The 23264-nt window shown below is 38.9% G+C and overlaps 1 protein-coding gene across 3 annotated transcripts in view; it reads left to right on the forward strand.

The window, feature by feature from the left end:
• Nucleotides 1–23264, forward strand: part of TSPAN12 (tetraspanin 12) — a 105822-nt gene that overhangs the window by 77634 nt on the left and 4924 nt on the right. The window contains exon 9 of one of the 3 annotated variants that reach the window (XM_050785094.1): nt 12770–12930. The exons of 1 other annotated variant lie outside the window; for it this stretch is intronic. In XM_050785094.1, the coding sequence (XP_050641051.1) occupies nt 12770–12915 (146 nt within the window). In that variant the 3' untranslated portion in view covers nt 12916–12930. Of the gene's footprint in view, nt 1–12769; nt 12931–23264 lie in introns of those variants that run through there. One more of the 3 variants, XM_050785098.1, reaches the window with a different exon arrangement.

The raw sequence follows: 23264 nt of genomic DNA on the forward strand, positions 1-23264 counted from the left end.
CACTACTAGAACTAATAAGTGATTTTTGGCAAGGTACAAAATGCAAAGCCAATATGCCAAACTAAGTTGTTATACACTATCAATAAACAACCAGAAATTGAAATTACATAAAATGATACCATTTAGACTAACATAAAAAATATAAAATCACATGAGGTATTTCTGGGTTAAAAAAAAGATGTGTAGGATCCTGCACTTGGAAAGCTCTAAAACACTGTTGACAGAGATTAAGGAAGACCTCAGTAAATGGAGATACATAGTATATTCATGAACCAGAACACTTAATACTGTTAAGATGATAATTTGCCCCAAATTGATCTTTAGGTTCAATGTAATCCTAATCAAAATCTCTGCATGTGTTTTTGTAGAAATTGACAAGCTAACTGCAAAATTCATTTGAAAATGTCAAAGATCTAAGATAGTAAAATAAATAAAGAAGTTGAAAAATTTTTAAAAGATAAAGAGATAATACTAATGAATTTCAAAACTTGTGATGCTATCAAGAACGTTATACTGGTACTGGTGTCAAGACAGAAAAATAGATAAATGAAACAGTATAGGGGGTACAAAAATAAGCTCTTATGTACATGGACAACTGATTTCTGACATGTATACAAACACAATTCTTTGGTTAAATAATAATCTTTTCAACAAATAGTGCCAGAACTATTAGAAATCCACATATAAAAATATATTTTTAAAAGGACTGTAATCTATACATTACAACATGAACAAAAGTAATTGAAACAGATCACATACATAAATGTAGAACTAAAACAATAATTAGTTTAGAAGAAAATGTATTAGAAAATCTTTTTGACCTCAGCTTATGCAAAGGCTCCTTAAACATGATACTAAAGCACAGTCCATAAAATAAGAAATTGGTAAAATGTAGTTTATCAAAATTTTAAAACCAGTGCTCATTAAAAGGTACCATGAAGAAAATTTAAAAAGTCATTGACTAGAAGAAAATATTTATAAGACACATATCTGATAAATATCCGATTAAAGATCATATCCAGAATATATGAAGAACTCTCAAACTTCAATAACACTAAAGCAAATTCCAATTAAATAGGTAAAATATTTGAAGAGGCGCTTCATAATGAAGATACACAGATGGAAAATAGATGTATAAAAATGTTCAGTGTAATTATTTATTAGGTAAATTTAAGTTAAAACCACAATAACCACTATACACTTACTAGAATGGCTAAAATTTAAAAGTTTGACAATACCAAGTGTTAGTGAAGTTGTGAAGAAACTGAATTCTCACATACTATTGCTATGAACATAAAATGGCCAAGCCACTTTGAAAATAGTTTGACAATTTCTTAAATTGTTTAACATATGCCTAAAATACTATTCAGCTAACTTATGCCTGAGAATTTACCCAAGAGAAAGCAAGGTGTATTTCCATACGTGGGCTTATACATAATGTTTATGACAGTTTTACTAGCAATCACCAAAAATTGGCAACAACCTAAATGCCATGAACAAATTAATAGATAAAGAAATTGTGTAATATTTATATAATAGACTATTACTCAATACTAAAAGGGAGTAGACTATTGATATATGCAACAACATGGATAAATTTCAAAGTAATTATGCTGACTGAAAGCAGTTGAGCAACAACAAGGAATGACCCATTGTTATATACAATAATATGGGGAAAACAAAAAGAATTATACTGAGTAAAAGTAGCCAACCAATAAATAGTGCATACTGCATGATTCTATTGATGTAAAACTCTAGAAAATTCAAATTAATCTATAGTAACTAAAAACAGATCCCTGGTTGGCTCTAGGAGGATTTGGGGGGTGATGTTTATATTCACTATTTTGATTATAATAGTGGTTTCATGGATGTATACATATGTCACAACTTATCGAATTGTAGACATTAAATTTGTGCATTTTGTATGTCAACAAAGCTTTTAAAAAATGGGAGATCTTATTATTATTAAAATAAGATTTAACAAAATGGGCCAATAAATAACGATCTTTGATTGATCTACTAGGAAAGATAGAAAGCATTTATTACTGGCACAGGAGAAAGTTCTCTCTGTTTTATAATTCATTGTTCACAAGCTTGTCAAAGGGCAGGGTCCTTTAGGTAGAACAGTTAAAAGAAAAATAATAGTTGCATTTTTCAGAACTCAAAATTAAGCTTTGGGCTATTACCTTTTATAAATTATGGACTAAGCGTGTGAGAATTTAATTGCCCTGTGTTGTTAAGTTCTCCACACATGCATAACTTAAAAATCTCTTTCTTTCTGGAAAGTTATGTTCTGGCAAAATTTGAAGAAGGAAATTACTGTGGTGAAGACTGTGCTATTATTCTGCTTGAGGTTTAATATGAATCAATCTAACAATTTGACAATCAGATGTCTATTGATGATTCCTAATTCCATTCTATTTTCCCCTATTAATTCAATAAATTCATCATCTTATTTTCTCTTGCCAAATTTGAGACCAATTTAATACAATTTAGTAAGATCTGCTGAACATCTTGCTGGACAATATACAGATCATAAGAAACATGTAAAATATAATCCCAGCCTCAAGGAACTCATAGTCTAGGTGGAGAGACCAAGCAAATGAACATGGAGTATTTAAGTAGTGCCCAGTACAGTTTCTGGCACAGTGATGATAATCATTAGTGAGTGAATTAAATTAAACAACACTGAAAAATAGTATAAGGATAAATGCAGAAGTATATGTTAACAGATCCGGGATTTCAAAGAAAGCAAGGCATCAAAGCAGGCTGGAGTTCTGGCAGATCATGGGAAGATCACACTTGAGATGGGGCAGATTTTGATGATAAAAGATAATAAGAGCATTGCAGTTCATGGTAATTATAAATAAATCAAAGAGATGGACATTAGTACAGTGCGTTCACTGCAGGGAGAAGCCCATTATGACTGTCAGAGATGAAAACATATAGGTAAGTTGAAGCAGAACGGAGGGCCTCATGAGAATTTTGGACTTTATTCTGAGGACATGGAGAACTACACAAGGGTTTTTATCAGCAGAGCCATATTTTTGAATCTAGACTTGCATAGCATGCAGAAAGGCTGATAAATATACTGCAAAGGCATGGAGATCTGAATATAGAAATATAGGAAACGGGTAATTATAACTTAAAGTATTATGCTTGCAGCATGGTTGAGAAGAAAGAAATCAACTATGGAAAGTAGAAAACAATGAGATTCACAGATTACGAAAAAGAAGAAATAAAGTTTGACCTCCTGATTTAAAAGTCAAAGACTATGGAGGATACAATCCCGGGGTCAGAAGAGAAAACTGGAAGACAGACTATTGTAAAGAGTTTGTTTCAGATTCAAGTTTGAGATTATCTTGGCAAAATTAGAATGATACTTTTTTGTTTTTGTTTTTGTTTTTGTTTTTGTTTTGTTTTGTTTTGTTTTAAAGGCTCAGATTAGGGATGAGTGTTTCTAGGGTGGTGGGTTTACATCCTTGAAAACAACTGGGTTGTCTTTTGTCAACTCAGCAGTGCTCCTGTCTGTTCCCTCCTTCTCCTTTGTCTCATAGGAAAGAAGCCTGGAACGAATTCCTCAGAATTTCTTTCTTGCATAGTTTCAGAGTAGATTATTTCAAGGTGAGGCAGTTTCATGATGTTCAGAGGGTATAGTCCTCATATTCCTTGGCAATTGTTGTCTGACTTCTCATTGGTGGCCTTACCTCACCCCTGTGGGCTCTCATTGTTAGATTTCCAGCCACTTTCTGGAATAACTTGTGCTTCCTCCAGCTTTACAAATGTGTACCTTTTTTTTCTTTTCTTTTTTTTTTTTTTGAGATGAAGCCTCACTCTGTTGCCCAGGCTGGAGTGCAGTGGTGCGATCTTGGCTCACTGCAACCTCCACCTCCCGAGTTCAAGCGATTCTCTTGCCTCGGCCTCCCAAGTAGCTGGGAATACAGGTGTGCACCACCATGCCCATATAATTTTTGTATTTTTGGTAGAGACAGGATTTCACTATGTTGGCCAGGCTGGTCTAGAACTCCTGACCTTGTGATCTGCCCACCTCAGTCTCCCAAAGTGCTGGCATTGCAGGTGTGAGCCACCGTGCCCAGCCTAAAGTGTACGTTTCTAACTCCCTGTATTAAATCTCTTTCTCCTCAAAATTCCTAGACTGGAGTCCACTTTCCTCATAAATTCTAGACAAAAATATGTATCATGTAAAGACAACATGAGCAATGGGCTGACATTGGCGATGTGTGTCGGGGGAAGGGCAATGGAGAAGAAATAGAACCAGTAAAAGTCACAGAAAAAAAAGATCAGAAAATTAAGAAAGGAAAATGAGCACATCCTTTAATAGAAGCCAAATGAGGTAAAATTGTGAGGCAAGAGAGGGCTTTTTCAGGTAAAGGGACAAAACAGAGAAAGGAAAACTGCACACTGAGAGGAAGGTGTAATATTTGTTAAGGTGAATGATGACTTGTACAAATTTAGTTTTAGTGTAATAGTATTTCTTTCTTTCTTTCTTTTTCTTTTTTTTTTTTGAGACAGAGTCTCACTCTGTCAGCCAGGCTGGAGTGCAGTGGCACGATCTTGGCTCACTGCAACCTCTGCCTCCCGGGCTCAGGCAATTCTCCTGCCTCAGCCTCCCAAGTAACTGGGATTACAGGTATGTGCCACCGCGCCTGGCTAATTTTTCTTTTCTGCATTTTTAGTAGAGATGGGGTTTCACCATGTTGGCCAGCCTGGTCTCGAACTCCTGACCTCAGGTAACCCCGCCTGCCTCGGCCTCCCAAAGTGCTGGGATTACAGGTATACCACACCCGGCTGGTATTTCTACACATTTAATTCCAGGTGCAATTAGAAGGATGTTACCAAAATCCTGGACAAACATAATGTTCAGTGGGATAAGGCGACCCAGATCTTTGGAACTTGGTTATGACAAAGAGCCAGAGAGTTGCCAAAGCCCCTGCGTTAATATAGGGAATCCACAGTACTGTTTCTGCCACATGCCAAATTGCTTCTGTGGTCTCAAGAAACAGTCTAGAGAAAAAGCATTTGCCAGATTTAATAATGGCGTACTAGGTTTCCAGTAAGAAATCACATTTGAGCAACCATGCAAGTAGCAACACTACCTGATTACATTTACGATATTCCACATAATTCTGTAAAAGCCATCTGTTTTTTTCCATAGGCCACATAGGTGAATTAAACAAGGAGGCAGCAGAAATCTTTACCCCTTAGTCTTTCAAATTTGATCATTGCAGTAATCTCTGTAATATTTTTTGTGACTTTCTATTTTCAAAAAAGGGGCTATTCCAGCCACTTTCATCTGATCTTCCTACCTTAGAGCCCTTACTTCATAAAACAAGGAGCTGAAGTAGGTATACTTCCTATTGTTGAATGTACACTTTGCATTCAGAAACTGAATAGTTAGCTAAGCACGAGGGGATCCACAGAATCATGCATTCAACTGTGAGTTGGATTCTGATTGTTGTATTCCTTCTTCTGCATTGCAACAAAGACTTTCTGCTTTCTCAACTTTATTTAATGTAGGTCATTGGCATCGGTAAGCCCCCACCCATGACTACTGGACCACACTGACATATAGGATCCATGGGAATTTGTAAGCTCTGAACGAGTGCAATAATCTCTGAAGAATCTGAGTATTTGTCTTTCTCCAGTGTACAGCCACACTACTGTTACCAAACTGAACTGGGGTTCACTCACTCAGCACTTGCATAAGGCCAAACATACACGTTGAGGTTTGTAGCAGGTGAAAGGAGGGTGTTTACTTGCAGGGCACCAAGCAAGGACAATCTGGCAACTCCTGCTTAATACCTGACTTCACTGATGGCTTGCAAGCACAGGTTTTTAAAGGCAGGGGTCAATTTCAGGAGAGCTCAAGTTACAGGCAAAATTCAAAATCAATACATGTAAGTTATACAGTGGTTGGGACTGAAAAAGTGGGATATCTTGAAGCAGGTGCTTCCAGGTCATAGATAGATTCAAAGGTTTTCTGATTTGCAACTAGTTAAGGAAGAAAAGCTTTGTTTAAAAATTTGGGATGAGCAGAATAGATACATTAGGTATGGCTCATGGGTGTGACTACCTCCAAACCCCTTAGGAAGAACCTTAGAAAGAACAGCAGTTGGAGTTCAGTCCACAATTCCTTCTTATCTGAGGTCTATGTACCAATGGATCCATTTAGTGTGGGCCCAGGTTTCTGAAACACAACTCAGGGACATATGGGAACATGTTATTCTTAGTTTTGCAGGGAACCAAACATCTTGTGACTCTAACTTCCTTGGCTATTGTTTACAGCTACTATTACTTTTTTATTTACCAAGTTGCTCATTTACTTCTCAGAGCTAGCTAAGTGCCTAAAATTTCTTTCAAAGCAACTCAAGATTTTCCTTTATTTCCATACTTGGGAGAGGCCTGGAAGGCACCTACGCGGGGTCCTTGCTCTGTGCCTTAGAAGGAACTCAAGAGAGAAATTTTATACAAACTTCTTGTGTTAGTGTAACAGTGGGAATTATTGATGGTATCTGGTCCTCCCTTTATCGAAGGGGCTCATATCTGTGAAAGGACTCAAGTCTGGGAACTTAGTGAGAAGTTGTGATTCTCCATTGTGTTGCTTGAAGTTAAGACTCTGTTCACAAAAATAAAAGTTCTAATTTTTTTCATATGTTATAGATGGTATAGATATCTATATCTGTTCTAGGAATACCATAATCAACTTGTTGCTCTCAATGATATCTGTGGTTAAAACTGTTTTGGCTGGTGCTTCTTGTTGCCTATTTTGGTAATTACCAACTGTCCCTTAAGATTGGGAATCAGGGAGGCCATGTCAAGGAGATCATTTTCAAACACCATCACTGATCTGAAGCCACTGAACTTTTCTGGGATGTTGGTTCTTTATTTACCAATATATTTCTCAATACATTGGTAGAGTAGTATTCCCTGGGGATTCCTTTGGAACAGAGTTAGTGGGTGGGTGAGTGGTTAACCATGATAAGAAATATATAAATTGGCTTCTGTCTTGGATCTTGAGACAGGGCTCCTTATAACCTTTGTAAATGGGGCACTAGGAGAATATTTTGTTGTAATATTTGGTCTTTGATCATTATTCCTGGCACACAGCTAGTAAAACCCTTGGGATTTTGGGATTTCCAAAGATTGGAGTGATAGCTGGGAGCTCCTGGATAGCTTTAGGGTGGGGCCTGGTTGCCAGGGGAACCAACTGTGTGATCAGAGGGTTGGAATTTTCAGTCTCATCTACTCCCAACCTCCAGGCAGGGGAGCAGGGATGAAGGTTGAGGTAATCACCAATGGCCAATGATTTAATCAATCCTGCCTACATAAAAGCCTCTTTTTGTTCATAAAAGTTCAAAGAGCTTCTAGATTGGTAACACGTGGAGGTTCCTGGAGGGTGGTGCCCCAGAGAGGGCATGGAAACTCTGTGTCCCTTCCCCATACCTTGCTTAATGTGTCTTCCATCTGCCTGTTTATCTGTATCCCTTGTAATATCCTTTATAATGAATAGATAAGTGTAAATAAAGTGTTTCACCCTGAGATCTGTATGCCATTCTAGCAAATTAATTGAACCCAGGGAGGCAGTTTTGGGAAGGCCCAATTTGTAGCCAACTATGGGTGGGCAGAAGCACAAATCATACCCTGTGGTTTCTGATTGGCATCTGAAGTGGGGACAGTCTTGTGGGATTCTAGTTCTCTTCTTCCTCTCTATACACAAACATTATCCTGAAATTTGTATGGGAACTAGAATCAGAGAATCTTCTCTTGTATTTGTTGTAATTCTTCATTTTTTTAGGAAAAATTGAAATATCAGAAACATGACAAAATATTACCATTTGTTGGATCTTAGTGGTGTGAACACATGTTTATTCTTTTTACTTTTCAGTATTTTCAAAATATTTCATATTATAATATTTAAAAACTGAAACAACTGAGATGAAGCTAACAGTTGTAACTAAATATGTTTGATCACATTACAAAAAAATGCTGAATGTAGAAAAGGTGATTTTTACAATGAGGGCCCTTATATTAATAACCAGAATATTATAAAGCTCAAACTGTTCACTAGGAAAAAATAATCTAATTTAAAAATTGGCAAAAGATATAAATAGACATTTCTCAAAAACATAGAAATAACCAACAGATACGTGAAAAATGCTCAACATCACTAGTCATGAGAGAAATGCAAATCAAAACTACAATGAGATATCATCTCACCTCAGATAAAATGGCTTTTATCCCAGAGACAGGTAATAACAAATGCTGACGAGGATGTGGAGAAGAGGGAACCCTCATACACTGTTTGTGGGAACATAAATTAGTACAACTGCTATGGAGAACAGTTTGTTCGTTCCTCACACAACTGAAAATAGAGCTACCATATGATCTGGCAATCCCACTCCTCAGTATATTCCCCAAAGAAATGAAATCAGTACGCTGAAGAAATAGCTGCTCTCTCATGTTTATTGAAGCACTATTCACAATAGCCAAATTATGGAAACAACCTGATTGTCCATTAACACATGAATGGATAAGGAAAATGTGGTATATACACAATGAAATATAATTCAGTCATAAAAAAGAATGAGATTCTGTCATTTGCAACAACATGTATGAAACTGGAGGATATTATGTTAAGTGAAATAAACTAGAAAGACAAATAATATTGCATATTCTCATTCACATATGGGAGTTAAAAAAATGGAGACGAGAATGATGGTTATCAGAGGCTAGGAAGGGTAGTCTGGGAGGCAGTGTGGAGATAAAGAGGGGATGGTTAATGGATACAAGAATACAGTTAGAATGAGTAAGATCTAGCGGTCAGTAACACAATAGGGTGACTATAGTTAACAACAATTTATTGTATAAGTTAAAATAACTAAAAGAGTAGAACTGGAATGTTACTAACACAAATAAATGATAAATATTTGAGGCGATGGTTACCCCAATTATGCTCATGTGATGATTATACTCTAACGCCTATATCGAAACATCATATGTCCCCCATAAATATGTACAGCTATTATGTATCCATAATAATTAAAAATTAAAACATTAAAAGTTAAATAAAAGCTGTTAAAAATGGATTACTAAAAACTCCTTCTAAGAAGGCAAAGACAAAAGGGAATTAATAATTGAAATTTGTTTCTAACTTAATTTTCTTATGAAGACATGCTAATTATGCACATTTCTTTGAGTAGTGAAGTGAACCAGACCAATCCTGCCATTACGATGGTTTTATTCATTTCTTCCTGGAGATCTGCAGCTTCCTTTAGGGATGTCATTGTTCTCTTTTATGTTGAAAGTCGGGAGAAGAAAGCAAAAGAAATGAAAAACTTATGTCTAATACCACAGATATCTCAATAACAAAGAGCACATACATTTTGCTTATGTGTGCATTTTATTTTCATTTGTAAGAGATTTTTCAAAGTGTGAGTGTATGAGAGAAATTTTAAAAAAATTGATTATCTGATTATAATTAGATGCTATGATTGTGCTGTGGTCTGAATATTCTCCCAAATTTATGCGTTGAAGCTGAATTGCCAATGTGACAGTATTAAGAGGTGGGGTTTTGGCCAGGCGCGGTGGCTCACGCCTGTAATCCCAGCACTTTGGGAGGCCGAGACGGGCGGATCACAAGGTCAAGAGATCCAGACCATCCTGGCTAACACGGTGAAACCCTGTCTCTACTAAAAAAATACAAAAAAACTAGCCGGCGCCGTGGCGGGCGCCTGTAGTCCCAGCTACACAGGAGGCTGAGGCAGGAGAATGGCGTGAACCCGGGGGGGGAGCTTGCAGTGAGTGGAAATCGTGCCACTGCACTCCAGCCTGGGCGACAGAGCGAGACTCCGTCTCAAAAACAAACAAACAAACAAACAAACAAAAAAAAAAAAAAAAAAAAAAACGAGGTGGCGTCTTTAGGAGGTTGTCAAGTCATGAGGGTGGAGCCTGCACAAATGAAATTATTGACCTCATAAAAGGGCTGGAGGGAGCTAGTGATAGTTCCTTTTGCTCTTCCAGTTTTTGCCATGTGAAGTCACAGCATTAAAGGCATCATATTTATGATGATGAGCTGAGAGCTGCCCTCATGAGAAACTGAGCCTCCAGAAGCCTCGATCTTGAATTTGTCAGCTTCCCAGATTATGAGAAACAAATTGTTGTTTATAAAGTACCCAATCTCAGGTATCTTATTAGAGCAGCACAAATGGACTAAGACCAATTAGTATTGTATTGTCGTTTTCAGTGATTTCAATAGAGTAAAATAAGTGTCGAAAACGGATACTGTAGAAACTAGCTATCCTGATTCAGATTCCACAGCTACCCCCTGAGAGTTTCTGTGACTTTAAGATTAAAAAACAAAACTCGCTGTGTGCAGCAGTTCACGCCTGTAATCCCAACAGTTTGGGAGGCCGAGGTGGGTGGATCACCTGAGTTCAGGAGCTCAAGACCAGTTTGTCCAACATGGTGAAACCCCGTCTCTACCGAAAATACAAACATTAGCTGGGCATGCTGGTGGGCACCTGTAATCCCAGCCACTTGGGAGGCTGAGGCAGGAGAATTGCTTGAACCCGGGAGGCAGAGGTTGCAGTGAGCCGAGGTCATGCCACTGCACTCCAGCCCAGTGACAGAGTGAGACTCCATTTCAAAACAAAACAAAACACCCCACAAAAAACAAACTCATGCCAACAATTATTAAAAAGGAGAAAGAATAGCTCTTAATATTCACTCAGAAAAGTAAAATACAAGGATAGCTGGGAAAGGAGGTAGAGCAAGACGGCCGAATAGAAACCTTCAATGATTGTCCTCCCAACAAGAACAACAAATTGAACAACTATTCACACAACAAAACACCTTCATAGGAACCAAAAATCAGGTGAGCAATCACAGTGCCTGGTTTTAACATTATAATAAAGAAAGAGGCAGTGAAGAGCGTAGGAAAAACAGTATTGAATCGCATACACCAGCCTTTCCCCATTCCCTGGCAATGGCTGTGTGGCACACAGAAAGAACATTTGTATTTAGGGAAGGGATAACTCAGTGATTATCAGACTTTTTATTGGAACCCAGAGCTGCCCTATGACAGCAGAAAGCACACACAGGGCTGAACTCAGCTGGCACCCATGGAGGGAACAGGGAGACCAGCTTTAACCAGAGGACAATCATCCATCCCAGTGGCTGAAGCTGAGTTCCAGCAAGGTTCCTCACCACAGGCTAAAATACTCTGGGGTTCTATGTAAATTTGAAAGGCAGTCTAGACCACAAGGATTGTAATTCCTGGGCAAGTCCTGGTGCTGTGCTGGGCTTGAAGCCAGTGGACTTAGTGTACACACAACCTACAGAACCATCAGCTGAGGTGTCCAAGAGTGCTTGCATCACTCTTCCCCCAATGCCAGGAAGTGCAACTTGCAGCTCCAGGACTGACGCCTTCTCTCTTCTTGAGGAGAGAAGGGAGACTGAAGAGGACTTTGTCTTGCATCATGAATACCAACTCAGCCACAGTAGAACAGGGCACTAGACAGAGTCTTGAGGTCTCCATTCCGGGCCCTACCTTCTGGAAAATATTTCTGGACGCATAATGGGCCAGAAGGGAATCTGCAGTCTTAAAGCGAAGGACCTAGTCCTGGCAGGATTCGTCACTTGCTGACTAAAGAGTCCTTGGGCCCTGAATAGTGGGCAGTGGTCGCCAGGCAGTACTGACCTTAGGCCTTGGTTGTGAGTCAGAGCCATGCTGGCTTCAGGTGTGACCCAGCACATTCCCAGCTGTGGTGGCTATGGGAAGCGACTCCTTTCTGCCTGAGGAAAGGTGAGGGAAGGGTAAAGGGGACTTTGCCTTGCAGCTTGGGTACTGGCTTGGCCACAGTGGGGTAGAGCACCAAGTGGGCTCTTGGGGTCCCCTATTCCAGGCCTTGACTCTGGAAGGCATTTCTGGACTTTCCCTGGGCCAGAAGGAAGCCCACTACCCTGAAGGGAGAGACTCAAGACTAGCAACATTCACCACAGCTGACTGAAGAGCCTTGGGCCTTGCGTGAACATTGGATGCTGACTTTTAGTCCAGGATCTTAGCTCCTCTCCACATGGGCCACCTCACAATGGAAGCCGCAGTCTTTTTATAATCTAATCCTGACGTACCATCCCACCACCACTGCCAGATTCAATTAGTATTGAGTCAGTCAATGTAACCCGCACACAAGCAAAGGGAAATTAAACTCCATTTGTTAGAAGAAGGAATATCATATAATTTGTGAACATATCTTTAAAATTTTGCTTGCCCAAATTCTCAGTTTTTGCAAGAGAAACCACACAAAATATTTTTTTTCAGTTGGTTCACATCCTAGTAAAACTAACGAAAATGGATAAATGCTTCGTTACTGCTTCTCATCCTTTACTTAAAATTTCTTCTGCTTTCTTTGCTGCCCCCTCCTCCTCTGTATACCTTACAATGTTGGAGGTTTCTAGCTGCTCAGGGACTCTTCTTTTTGGACACTTTCACCTTACAACTTCATCCAATACCATGCATTATATTCCATCTCTGTTCTCGTAATTCTTGTATTTCTATCTTCAGCCCTGACCTAGCCTTGCAATTCCAGTTTTATATATCCAGTCTCTCTTGAACATTGTCACATAGATCACATGAATTTAAAATGAGCCACAGCTAATACAGAACTCTGGATTCTCCCTTCTCTCCCAGGTTTCTCTAAGTAAATCTATCCACTTATGTTTTGTTGTTTTGTTTTGTTTTTTGACACAGAGTCTCTCTCTGTTGCCCAGGTTGGAGTGCAGTGCCATGTGAGTCTTAGCTCACTGCAACCTTTGCCTCCCGGGTTCAAGCGATCCTCCAACCTCAGGCTTTCCGAATACGTAGGACTACAGGTATGTGTCACCACATCCAGCTAATTTTTGTATTTTTAGTAGAGATGGGGTTTTGCCCTTTTGGCAAGGCTAGTCTCGAACTCCTGACCTCAGGAGACTCACCCACCTCAGCCTCCCAGAGTGCTGGAATTACAGGCATGAGTCACCCCACCTGGCCTACCCACTTGTTTAAACTCTTTCTTATCTTGTTCCTAATCTCTGGGCAAGTCCTGTCATCATGTCTTTCTTCCAGAGAATCTACCTGAATCTACCAAACTTTCTTCTCCATGGCTGCCAGTCCAGTTCATCCTTCCTCTATTTCCCACCTAGAACACTGTAATAGCCTCCTAATAGCTTTGCTTAGTAAGTCTTCTCTGTCCCCTGTAAGTATTCCCCATTACAGCCATGGGAGTATGTCCGGAATTGGTGGATTCTTGGTCTCAGTGACCTCAAGAATGAAGCCACGGACCCTCACGGTGTTACAGTTCTCAAAGACGGTGTGTTTGGAGTGTGTTCCTTCTGGCAGTTCAGACGTGTTCAGAGTTTCTTCCTTCTGGTGGGTTTGTGGTTTTGCTGGCTTCAGGAGTGAAGCTGCAGACCTTCACAGTGAATGTTACAGTTCTTAAAGGCAGCGTGTCTGGAATTGTTTTTTTCTCCCAATGGGTTTGTGGTCTCCCTGGCTTCAGAAGTGAAACCGCAAACGTTTGTCGTAAGTGTTATAGCTCTTAAAGGCAGTAAGGACCCAAAGAGTGAAAGTACAACGCTTCCACACGGTCGTAGAATACTGGAGTGGCTTGCCCTTGCTGAGGCTGCAGGCTTCTTTTATTCCCTTATCTGGCCCCACCCACATCCTGCTGATTGGTTCATTTTACAGAGAGCTGATTGGCCCATTTTACATAAAGCTGATTGGTCCGCCTTGACAGAGTGCTGATTGGTGTATTTACAATCCTCTAGCTAGACATAAGAGTTCTCCAAGTCCCCACCAGATTAGCTAGATACAGAGTGCTGATTGGTGCATCCACAAACTCCTAGCTAGACAGAGAGTGCTGATTGGTGCATTTAAAATCTTCCAGCTAGACATAAAAGTTCTCCAAGTTCCCACCCCACTGAGGAGTCTAGCTGGCTTCACCTAGTGGATCCTGCGTGTGGGCTGCAGGTGGAGCTGCCCACCAGTCCTATGCGCCTGCCCGCACTCATCAGTCCTTGGGCAGTTGATGGGACCGCGTGCAGAGGAGCAAGGGGTGGCTCCCGTCGGGGGGGCTTGGGCAGCGCAAGAGCCCACAGTTGGGAGGGGAGCTTGCTCATGGCAGGCTGCAGGTCCCGAGCCCTGCCCTGCAGGGAGGTGGCTGAGGCCGGGCGAGAATTTGAGCTTGGCGCAGGCTGGCAAGCAGTGCTGGGGGAGCAGCGCACCCTCCGCATCTACTGGCCCAGGTGCTAAGCCCCTCACTGCCTGGGGCTGGTGGTGCTGGGCGGAGGCTCCCAGTGCAGGGCCTGCCAAGCCCGCACCCACCCAGAACTCATGCTGGACCGTGAGAGCTGGGTGCAGCCCTGGTTCCCACCCACGCCTCTCCCTCCATGCCTTCCAGCAAGCAGAGGGAGCCGGCTCCGGCCTCCGCCAGCCCCGAGAGGGGCTCCCACAGTGCGGTGGCAGGTTGAAGGGCTCTTCAAGCACGGCCAGCGTGGACCCTGAGCCTGTATTCCCCAAGGCACTTAGAGCCAGCGAGGGCTGCCAGCATGTTGTCACCTCTCAGGAGCACTTTGAAAATAAAATCAGTTCAGGTCACTCCTCCACTTAAAACTCCTTATGGCTTTTTATTTCATTTAGAATAATAAATCTAAACTATTTGCTCTGACTTAGAATTTTTTTTACATATTCTTATTCCTGCCCATTCGTCAGCCACACTGGTCTTCACCATACGTGGTGCTTAGTTAAAGTACCACAAACTTTGTGTGCATGTGTGTCTTCGTTTGTGTGTACATGTGTGTTTATGTGCATGCTGTGTGGATAGATGTGTTAGCATGTGTCTGGGAATGTGTCTGAGTGTGTGTCTTGAGTATACACATTTGTGTGCATGTGTGCCTGGATGTGTGTATCTGGTGTGTTCCCCTGTAGACAGGGCCATCCTGATTGATGGGCAGATCAGACAGAATGGGCAGAATAGACAGCTCCCTTGCAAGTACTCATAGACCACAGATTATCTTCTCTCTTTATATTTCTCTAGAGACTCATTAAGTTTAAGTGGTCTCTTGTCAATTGCAAATATCCTGGGAGTTGCATCGTCATCTTTATCTTCCTGTGAGTATTATAATTAAATTGTCTTCCTCCTAGTACTTACAACAAACCAGAGATAAGAATGAGTGAAAAGGTCTCAGAAAAGGAAACTGAGAGACACTTGGTTCTTGGAGCATGGTTTACTGGCTGAGATGACATCTCCTGGATTATCTTCCCGGATCATAGGGATTTCCCCTTCGCTATGGTACTGGGCAATGGTGGGGAATGGAAAAGATAGTTGTTCCTAAATTTTGCTGAATGCCTGACATGCCTGGTACAGTTCTGTGCTTCAGAGGTTTCCTGATGCTCTTTAGATTTGAGATCATTGATCCTTTTTTTCAGAACAGTGAAAAGGCAAACTTGTTCCCAGTAGACACAGTCACTCCTCGGTGAGCACAAGCAGAGGACAGCAAGGGAGCATATTCAGTGACTATTTCATGCACTGTCACACATAACCAGCCAGGGGACCCTGCAGAGAGGTGCCTGCATGCATGTTCCTTGGAAGAAGTGACCCACCTCCCGTCAGGGCCCTTCTCCACCCCTCTGACTCTCTGCCCTCTCCTTTTTCATATTTCGTTCCTTATATTTCTCTTCTCTTGCCTGCAACTTCAGCCGCTCCTTTTCTAGCTATTAGATCTTTCCTTCCAACATGTGAACATACCATTTTATATCTCATAAGTTGAGAAAATAAAAAAAAAAATCTGCCTCCTTCACCCCAGATTTCCCTTTAGAAATCTCCCCATCTCTGAGTTGCATTTCAGAGCCTGGCAGCTCAAGAATGTTTTCTACACTTAGTGTCTCTAATCTAGTTTAGGTTTTGTGCTCAACACATCACATCAGGTGTTTTGCTTGGTTGAATGATGACCAATTTGGTGCCAAACCTTCAAACACTATTAGTGCATATCTTATGTGTCATATTCTCAAACACTTAGCTCAGATCTTATGAGACATTTCAGCAGCATTCAGTACATTGGCCCTTTCCTTCTTGAAATCCCTCAACATTCTCTTGGCTTCCTCCCATCTGTCTGGCCATTCTTTTTCAGACTTATTTGTGGCTCTTCCCAGATCATTTCAGGAATCCTTCTCCTATTCTACACTTTATTCCATTCCCTTGGATTTAAATTCCTCCTCTATGCTGCTGTTTCTTAAATGAATAGCTCTGGATTCCTCTTCTGTGCAGTGTTCTCTTATATCTAGTTGCTTGTTTAAAGATGAAAGGGAGAAATCTCTGGAGTGGTTAAGCTTTCAGGCTTTGGAGTCAGAGTCAGAAACATAGAGTTCAATACCAATTTTGTAACGTATTTGCTGTGTCACCCTACATAAGTTATGTGACCTTTCTGTACCTCTGTTTGTTCATTTCTAAATCAGCATATCCTTTATAGGGCTTTTCTGATAACAAATGAATTAATATATTTAAGGTGCTTAAAAACTATGCCTGCCATACAGTAAGCATTTAATAAGTATTTACTAATTCTTTTAAAAAAATTATTCTTATCATTTATACTCTCCTCTTAGATGATTCATGGACATCTATTCAAATCAGAACTTCTGATTATCTCAGCAAATGACACTTTCTTCTCAGCTGCTTAAATCAGAAATTGACAGCTTCCCTAGATACCTCTCACACTGATACCAATCATTATCAAGTCTTTATTAGTTTAACTCCAATTCTCTCATAGACCACCCTAAATCAACCATACCTTGACTCTCCCTTAAGTTACTGTAATGGTTTCCAAATCAGTCTTCCTGCTCCCTCTTGTGCCCTTTTCTGAACTCATTCTTCAATACATAGCAACTAGAGTGACCTTTTTAAAGCATACATTGGATCATGTCACTCCTTTGCTCAAAAATCTTCATAGTTTCCCATTGGACAGAGAAGAAAGTCTCATATTGTTGAGTGGAAGAGTCTGTGAGTTCATACATGGCCTCATCCCTGCCCACCTTCCAACCTGTAGTCAGTCTTCCCCTCACTCAGTGGTTCAGGGCTTTCAAATGTTGCAAGACCTTTTCTACCTTGTGAATTATAATTTTGCCTCTAGAATATGCCTGGAATGTTTTCATTCCTTTTTTGAATTTTCACCCCTCCTTAGGGTTTTCAATAAATGACATTCCTCTAAGACAATTTTTCTGAACCTTAAATTTTAACTGAGGAACCCTCTGTTATCCCTTTTGTAATACCTCATTATTTATCATATGCACTTACCAAAATTTGCAATCTGTGTGTTATTTGCTTAATTATAGTCTTCCTGACTAGAAACAAACACTGTAATGACGGGGACCGTATTTGTCTTGTTAATTGTTTCATCTCAAGTATCTGGCAGAGCCTCTGGTCCATAGAAGGTGCTTAATCAATATTTGTTGAATTAATAAAGTGAATAAATCAACTGTGGCCAATATAAATAGTTAATAGTCATTTCAATGATTAAATATAATTAGTCCTATAATTAAGACGTATATAAGTCACAAGACGTTTCTAAACTTTTTGTGTTTAAGTGATGAAATCTAGAATTGCGTGTTGTACACAACTTCAATACTATTAAATTGTATTGTTAACACAATGGAAGACGATGTTAGAGGGGAAAGTACACGGACTTGCAGTCAGATCTGAATTTGAATCCTTACCTACCAGTGGTATGGCCTGGGGCAAGTTGCTTAACTTTCCTGAGCTTCTGTCCCTTCCTTCAAAAATGGTCATCCTAGCACCAGTTTATATGGTTGTTGCAGCGAATTGAAATAAAGTAAATGGCTCATGTTAGTTGCTTAATGAATAAATGTTAGCTGTCATTTGCACTGAATAAAAGCTCTCTTTTGGCACTTAACTATGAAAAGGAAAGACATAGGAATCAAGAATAATTGATAAACTTTTGATCTATTTATCACATCCAATTTTTTTTTTTTTTTGAGATGGAGTTTCACTCTTGTTGCCCAGGCTGGAGTGCAATGGTGCGATCTTGGCTCACTGCAACCTCTGCCTCCTGAATTTAAGCAGTTCTCCTGCCTCAGCCTCCCGAGTAGGTGGGATTACAGGTGTGCACCAGCAGGCTTGGCCAATTGTTGTATTTTTAGTAGAGACAGGGTTTCACCATGTTGGCCAGGCTGGTCTCGAACTCCTGACTTCAGGTGATCCACCCAACTCGACCTCCCAAAGTGCTGGGATTACAGGCGTAAGCCACCGTGCCCAGCCCACATTCAAAAATTTTATGGCCCCCAAATCATATAAAGGCCTGAAATAATAGGCAATAGAATAGAAAAATTTAAAACCCATGAATTTTATTAAAATCAAACAGATTGGTTCTTTTTTATTTTTATATTTTAATTTCTGATATAATCCATAAGTTCACAATCAAATAGATTGGTTCTTAACATTACAAAAGCAAACGTACATGTGCTTCCCAGATCTGGACTGTTATTTACTTGGCTGACGTTTCCCTTTTCAGTTCTCACATCTTTACCTAGAGGCTTTTCCTTCACTAACATGTTAAGCATCCCTATACCACCATTTTATTGCTGATCTGAGAACCCTGTATGTTTTTCCCTTGAATACATCTTGCTCTGAACTTAGGTTGTTTAATTATAATTTTACCTGTTTAGGGTCCAAGTCAACAAATAAACTACAAATACCACCATGGGCAGGATCTTGTTTATGTTCCATTCCCAGCACTGAGCACAGTACCTGCTCACAAAGAACATGAATAAGTAGAATAGCTACATTGCCTGAGTTTCATTAAGCCCCTTTGGCATACTGTTTTAGCCATAGCTGAAGCAAAACGCAAGGGTCGTTCTTTAAAAAAATATTGTTTTTAGAAAATGTCTTGAAATTTATGTAATTTTCAGCTGCAGGCATTATGCTGTCCATCAAGGGAACTTATAGTAACTTTCTTAAGTTCTAGCTCATACTTTTTAATATGTAGGATACACTTAGCATTCCCATTGTGTGAAGGGATTTTTGCCTCCTTCCTTTTGGTGTGTCCCCAGTTCTCTACATAGTATCATATACAATGATTAACATGAACCAGAGGATATGGGTATATGTATACATCTGTGATCTTTATAAATTATAAGATCCAAAGAAAAAGGCTTAGCCACTTGAAAAGTAGGGAGGATAATAGGGTAGAAGCTCACAGATACATTTTTGTAAACAAGAATTTGAATTTCTTGGTGTACCTTTTAATTTCATGAGGATACAATTGAAGAATGGTTTGCTTTTAATAAATCCACTGCCAGCTATATTTACCTTAAAGTTTTAAACAAATTTACCTAAGAAATTGATTAAATGTTATGAAAACGTATTAAGGATCTGAAAGAGCGCAGACGCTTAATAAATTCCAAATTAACAAACAAGGATTTTTTCTTTTTCATGTGTGCGTCAAAATCACTGCTATCTTATTTCTTTCTTTCTTGTACTAGCTAATGCAGGTTCAGGCATTCTAAAGCATTTAAGTTTAGAAAAAAGATAACGCCCTTAGTAATCGTAAGAATACTACTTATGATACCTAAAGTGTTAAAAGCCTAAACACTGCTACATTATTATTTTCTACAATCGACGAAGGAAAAAATCAGGAGGTATAATGATTATGGCAAGAAAAAGTCTTCTTTCAGATTTCACTAAAATTTTAGTTTCCTCAGGTGGCAAAACAAATAAAACTCCACATTCTGCCTGCCTTGATTTGTGTGCAGTGTGTATGTGTTCGTGTGTGTCCACGTGTTCACCCTTTCCTTCAATGTTTTCTTTCCTGATTTTTATCTGAAACATGAAAGAGATTTTATAATAAAACATCTATGTAAACTACGTGGCAATCTATGATTAAGAATATAAATGTATGCACAAGAAATTTGTTTTTATTATTTTATGTATTTCTACTATGAGGAATGCACTAGAAACCTAAGTTAGCTGATTTATTTGGCTTTCTTTTATATTGTTAAAAAGCCTTAGTTGAGGTTGTGCTTTTATGATAAACTTTGGATTTTGAATATATTTTTCTCTTAGTTATGAGAAGAAATGGAGAAGTGCAACTAATGATAAATAAGCCATAGTCATAGTCATAAATATATATAGTTCATTTGTATTTAAATGTAGACTTCAGTCAGCAATAATTACAGAAAAAATAGGTCATTAGAATCAGCAATACTCAGATACAGACATACAGGCACTTAGGCATTTATGTGCTCATGTTTTTGACTTATGGAGCTAATCTTAGTCCTTTTTTTTGCAACAGAGTCTTGCCCTGTAACCCAGGCTGCAATGGCGTGATCTCGGCTCACTGCAATCTCTGCCTCCTGAGTTCAAATGATTCTCCTGCCCCAGCCTCCTGAGTAGCTGAGATTACAGGCGCCCGCCACCACACCCAGCTAATTTTTGTATTTTTAGTAGAGATGGGGTTTCACCATGTTGGCCAGACTGGTCTCGAACTCCTGAGCTCAAATGATCCGCCCACCTCGGCCTCCCAAAGTGCTGGGATTACAGGCATAAGCCACTGAACCCGGCTCCTAATCTTAGTCTCTTAAGGTGAATTTATTATAATCACTTTATTACTCAGCCTAAGTTTAGGTTGAAATACTGGATGATGAGAGAAATGTCTTGAATTAATTTCAGATGATCCTACAAAATTCATTAAGTCTATATCTAATAGCAAATAATTGCAGTACAATTTAACTAAATTCTCAGAATCTTTGCTAATGAACTGAATTATAAATATGATAACCAAAGAAACTGGTATGACATTGAATTCTTCTGGTTTTCCAAACTCTGTTTCTTCCAAATGATACATGGTTTCAAGTTCTTCTAGTCACTCATAAATCCATTTCTCTCACTAGTCTCTCATTAGTCAGTTCCTGCACATTTGGATGAATAAATTCATTTCATTTTAAATATTAGTAGAGCTGTCTGATACACACACACACACACACACACACACACACACACACACACACACACCAGGGATGAGTTCTGAGAAACACGTCATTAGGCAATTTTGTCCTTGTGAAAACATCACAGAGTGTACATACACAAGCCTGGATGGTATAGCCTGCTACACACCTAGGCTTTATGGTAAAGCCTATTGCTCCTAGGATACAGACCTGTACAGCATGTTACTGTACTGAATACTGTAGGCAATTGTAACACAATGGTGAGTATTTGTGAATCTAAGCATAGAAAAAGTACAGTAAAACTACAGTATTATAATCTGTTGGGACCACCCTCATATATGCAGTCCATCATTGACTGAAACATTGCTATGTGGCCCATGACTGTATGTAGTCGTGTATGTATATATGTATGCCTCATTTTCATAGTGTGGTGTGATTTTTGTATTCGTGTCTATCTGCTGTGTATTAGCAGTTTGGAAAAAACAAAAATTAAGTGTTTTTATCCTTCTGTATGACAACTTGGGGAACTTTTATTATTTTATAATAAAATTTGTATAATTTTAGAAAATTATAATTTATAATATAAAATTTATTATATTAAATTTATATAACTTATCAGAATTTGACAATAATAAGCTATATGTGACATTAATTTCCCATACATGTCTTTTGGATCATGATTGTATCTTAATTTCTCATGTAAAGAAAGTTTTGGACACAATATTAATATTTACAATGAATAACAAATTTACCATTTGAAAAGTAGAAAGGGAAAGATTGAAGTGGAAAGTAAAGAGATATTATTAATAAGCCAGTGTTATTTTGGAACATAAAACAAGCAAACGATGAAGCCCAAATAAAAAGTTTTATGGGAAGTACTTATATCCCAAGTACCATTTTAAAAGGTACATTAAATTTTCTACAGTTCTGAATAAATCAAATGTCTATGTTTACACCTTTATTGGAGCTTTTTATTTTATTAGGAACAAATAAAAATTTTCAATGACCTTCAGAAAAATTTTGGAAATGTTTGTGAGGATGGATTGGAACAACAGGATTGAAAAAAATCCAATTGTATTTTAAATTATATTATATTAACTTGGGATACTGAATTATGCACTTATTTTGCCTGTCTGAATCTCTCTGCACTTTCTTTTGTATGTGGTATTAAATGCCAATAGGCACTTTGCTCCTATCTTCTGAAATTTTTTCAGGCAAGAATTTAGGAAGATGCAAAAGATAATGAAGGATGAGAATTGTGGTTATTGATTATTGATGTTAATTCCAAAATATTTCCGTTTCATGATCAGCCTTCAGGACTTGGACTGTGCACCAATTAAATGCTGCAGGCTATAACTGTGGCCCTAATAAACAACCTTGAAAATTTTGGCAGACCTTATTAAAAAAGGGGAGCAAGTGAGAAATAATAGATGCTCTAACACAGTCCATCTCTGTGACTGGAAAGTTAACTAAATGTGTATTCTGTACTGATATGGACTTGTTGGAAAAATATTTGTCAGTTAGGACAGTAATGTATTTCCTAGCCAGGTCCCATTTTATTTTAATTTGCCAGTAGTCAAATTAGGAAGCAGTTGTTATCAGAACACAACAAGATGATAAAATATGTTGGACCAAAGAAAATGGGGAGAGAAAATGATCATCCTTGATAATGACTGCAATCACCAGAGCACAGGTATGTCCAGGCCTCCCTCTGTGTCCCACCCCCATTTCTTTAAATTTCGCTATTAGCCTAAAAGAAGAAATAACATCAATAATTCGACACAATGGAACTCTGTCATAGAAATACATAACTTAAAATTTTATATTATCTAAATTAGGAAAACCCAGACTCACAATTTTTCAGTGTTAAAGTTTTCTCATCAGAAAACGTGGCTAATAATTACTGAATGGATTGATACATGTGAAGTCATTAGCACCGTGCTTGGCCTATATTTAATATCCAATAAAGTTAACAGCCATTATTATTATATTTCCATGGTGGTTGTAATCATCATTATTTAGCGCTCACCGTTAATCTATTGAAAAAAGAAAGTGTAAAATGAAGAGGGTGCATTAGGATTTTACTTCTGTGGGTTTACATTTTTTTTTTTTACCAGATTGATCGCCAATAAATTATGCATGTCTAGAATGATTGCTGTGTAAAATTATGATGCACATGACACTTTTACTTTCAAAATTGTTATATCCTCTGTAATGAAATCGTCTCCCTCTCCAAGAAGGTGTCTCTGAATGG

The sequence above is a fragment of the Macaca thibetana genome, chromosome 3 (assembly GCF_024542745.1).
Source record: "Macaca thibetana thibetana isolate TM-01 chromosome 3, ASM2454274v1, whole genome shotgun sequence".
Classification (NCBI taxonomy): domain Eukaryota; kingdom Metazoa; phylum Chordata; class Mammalia; order Primates; family Cercopithecidae; genus Macaca; species Macaca thibetana.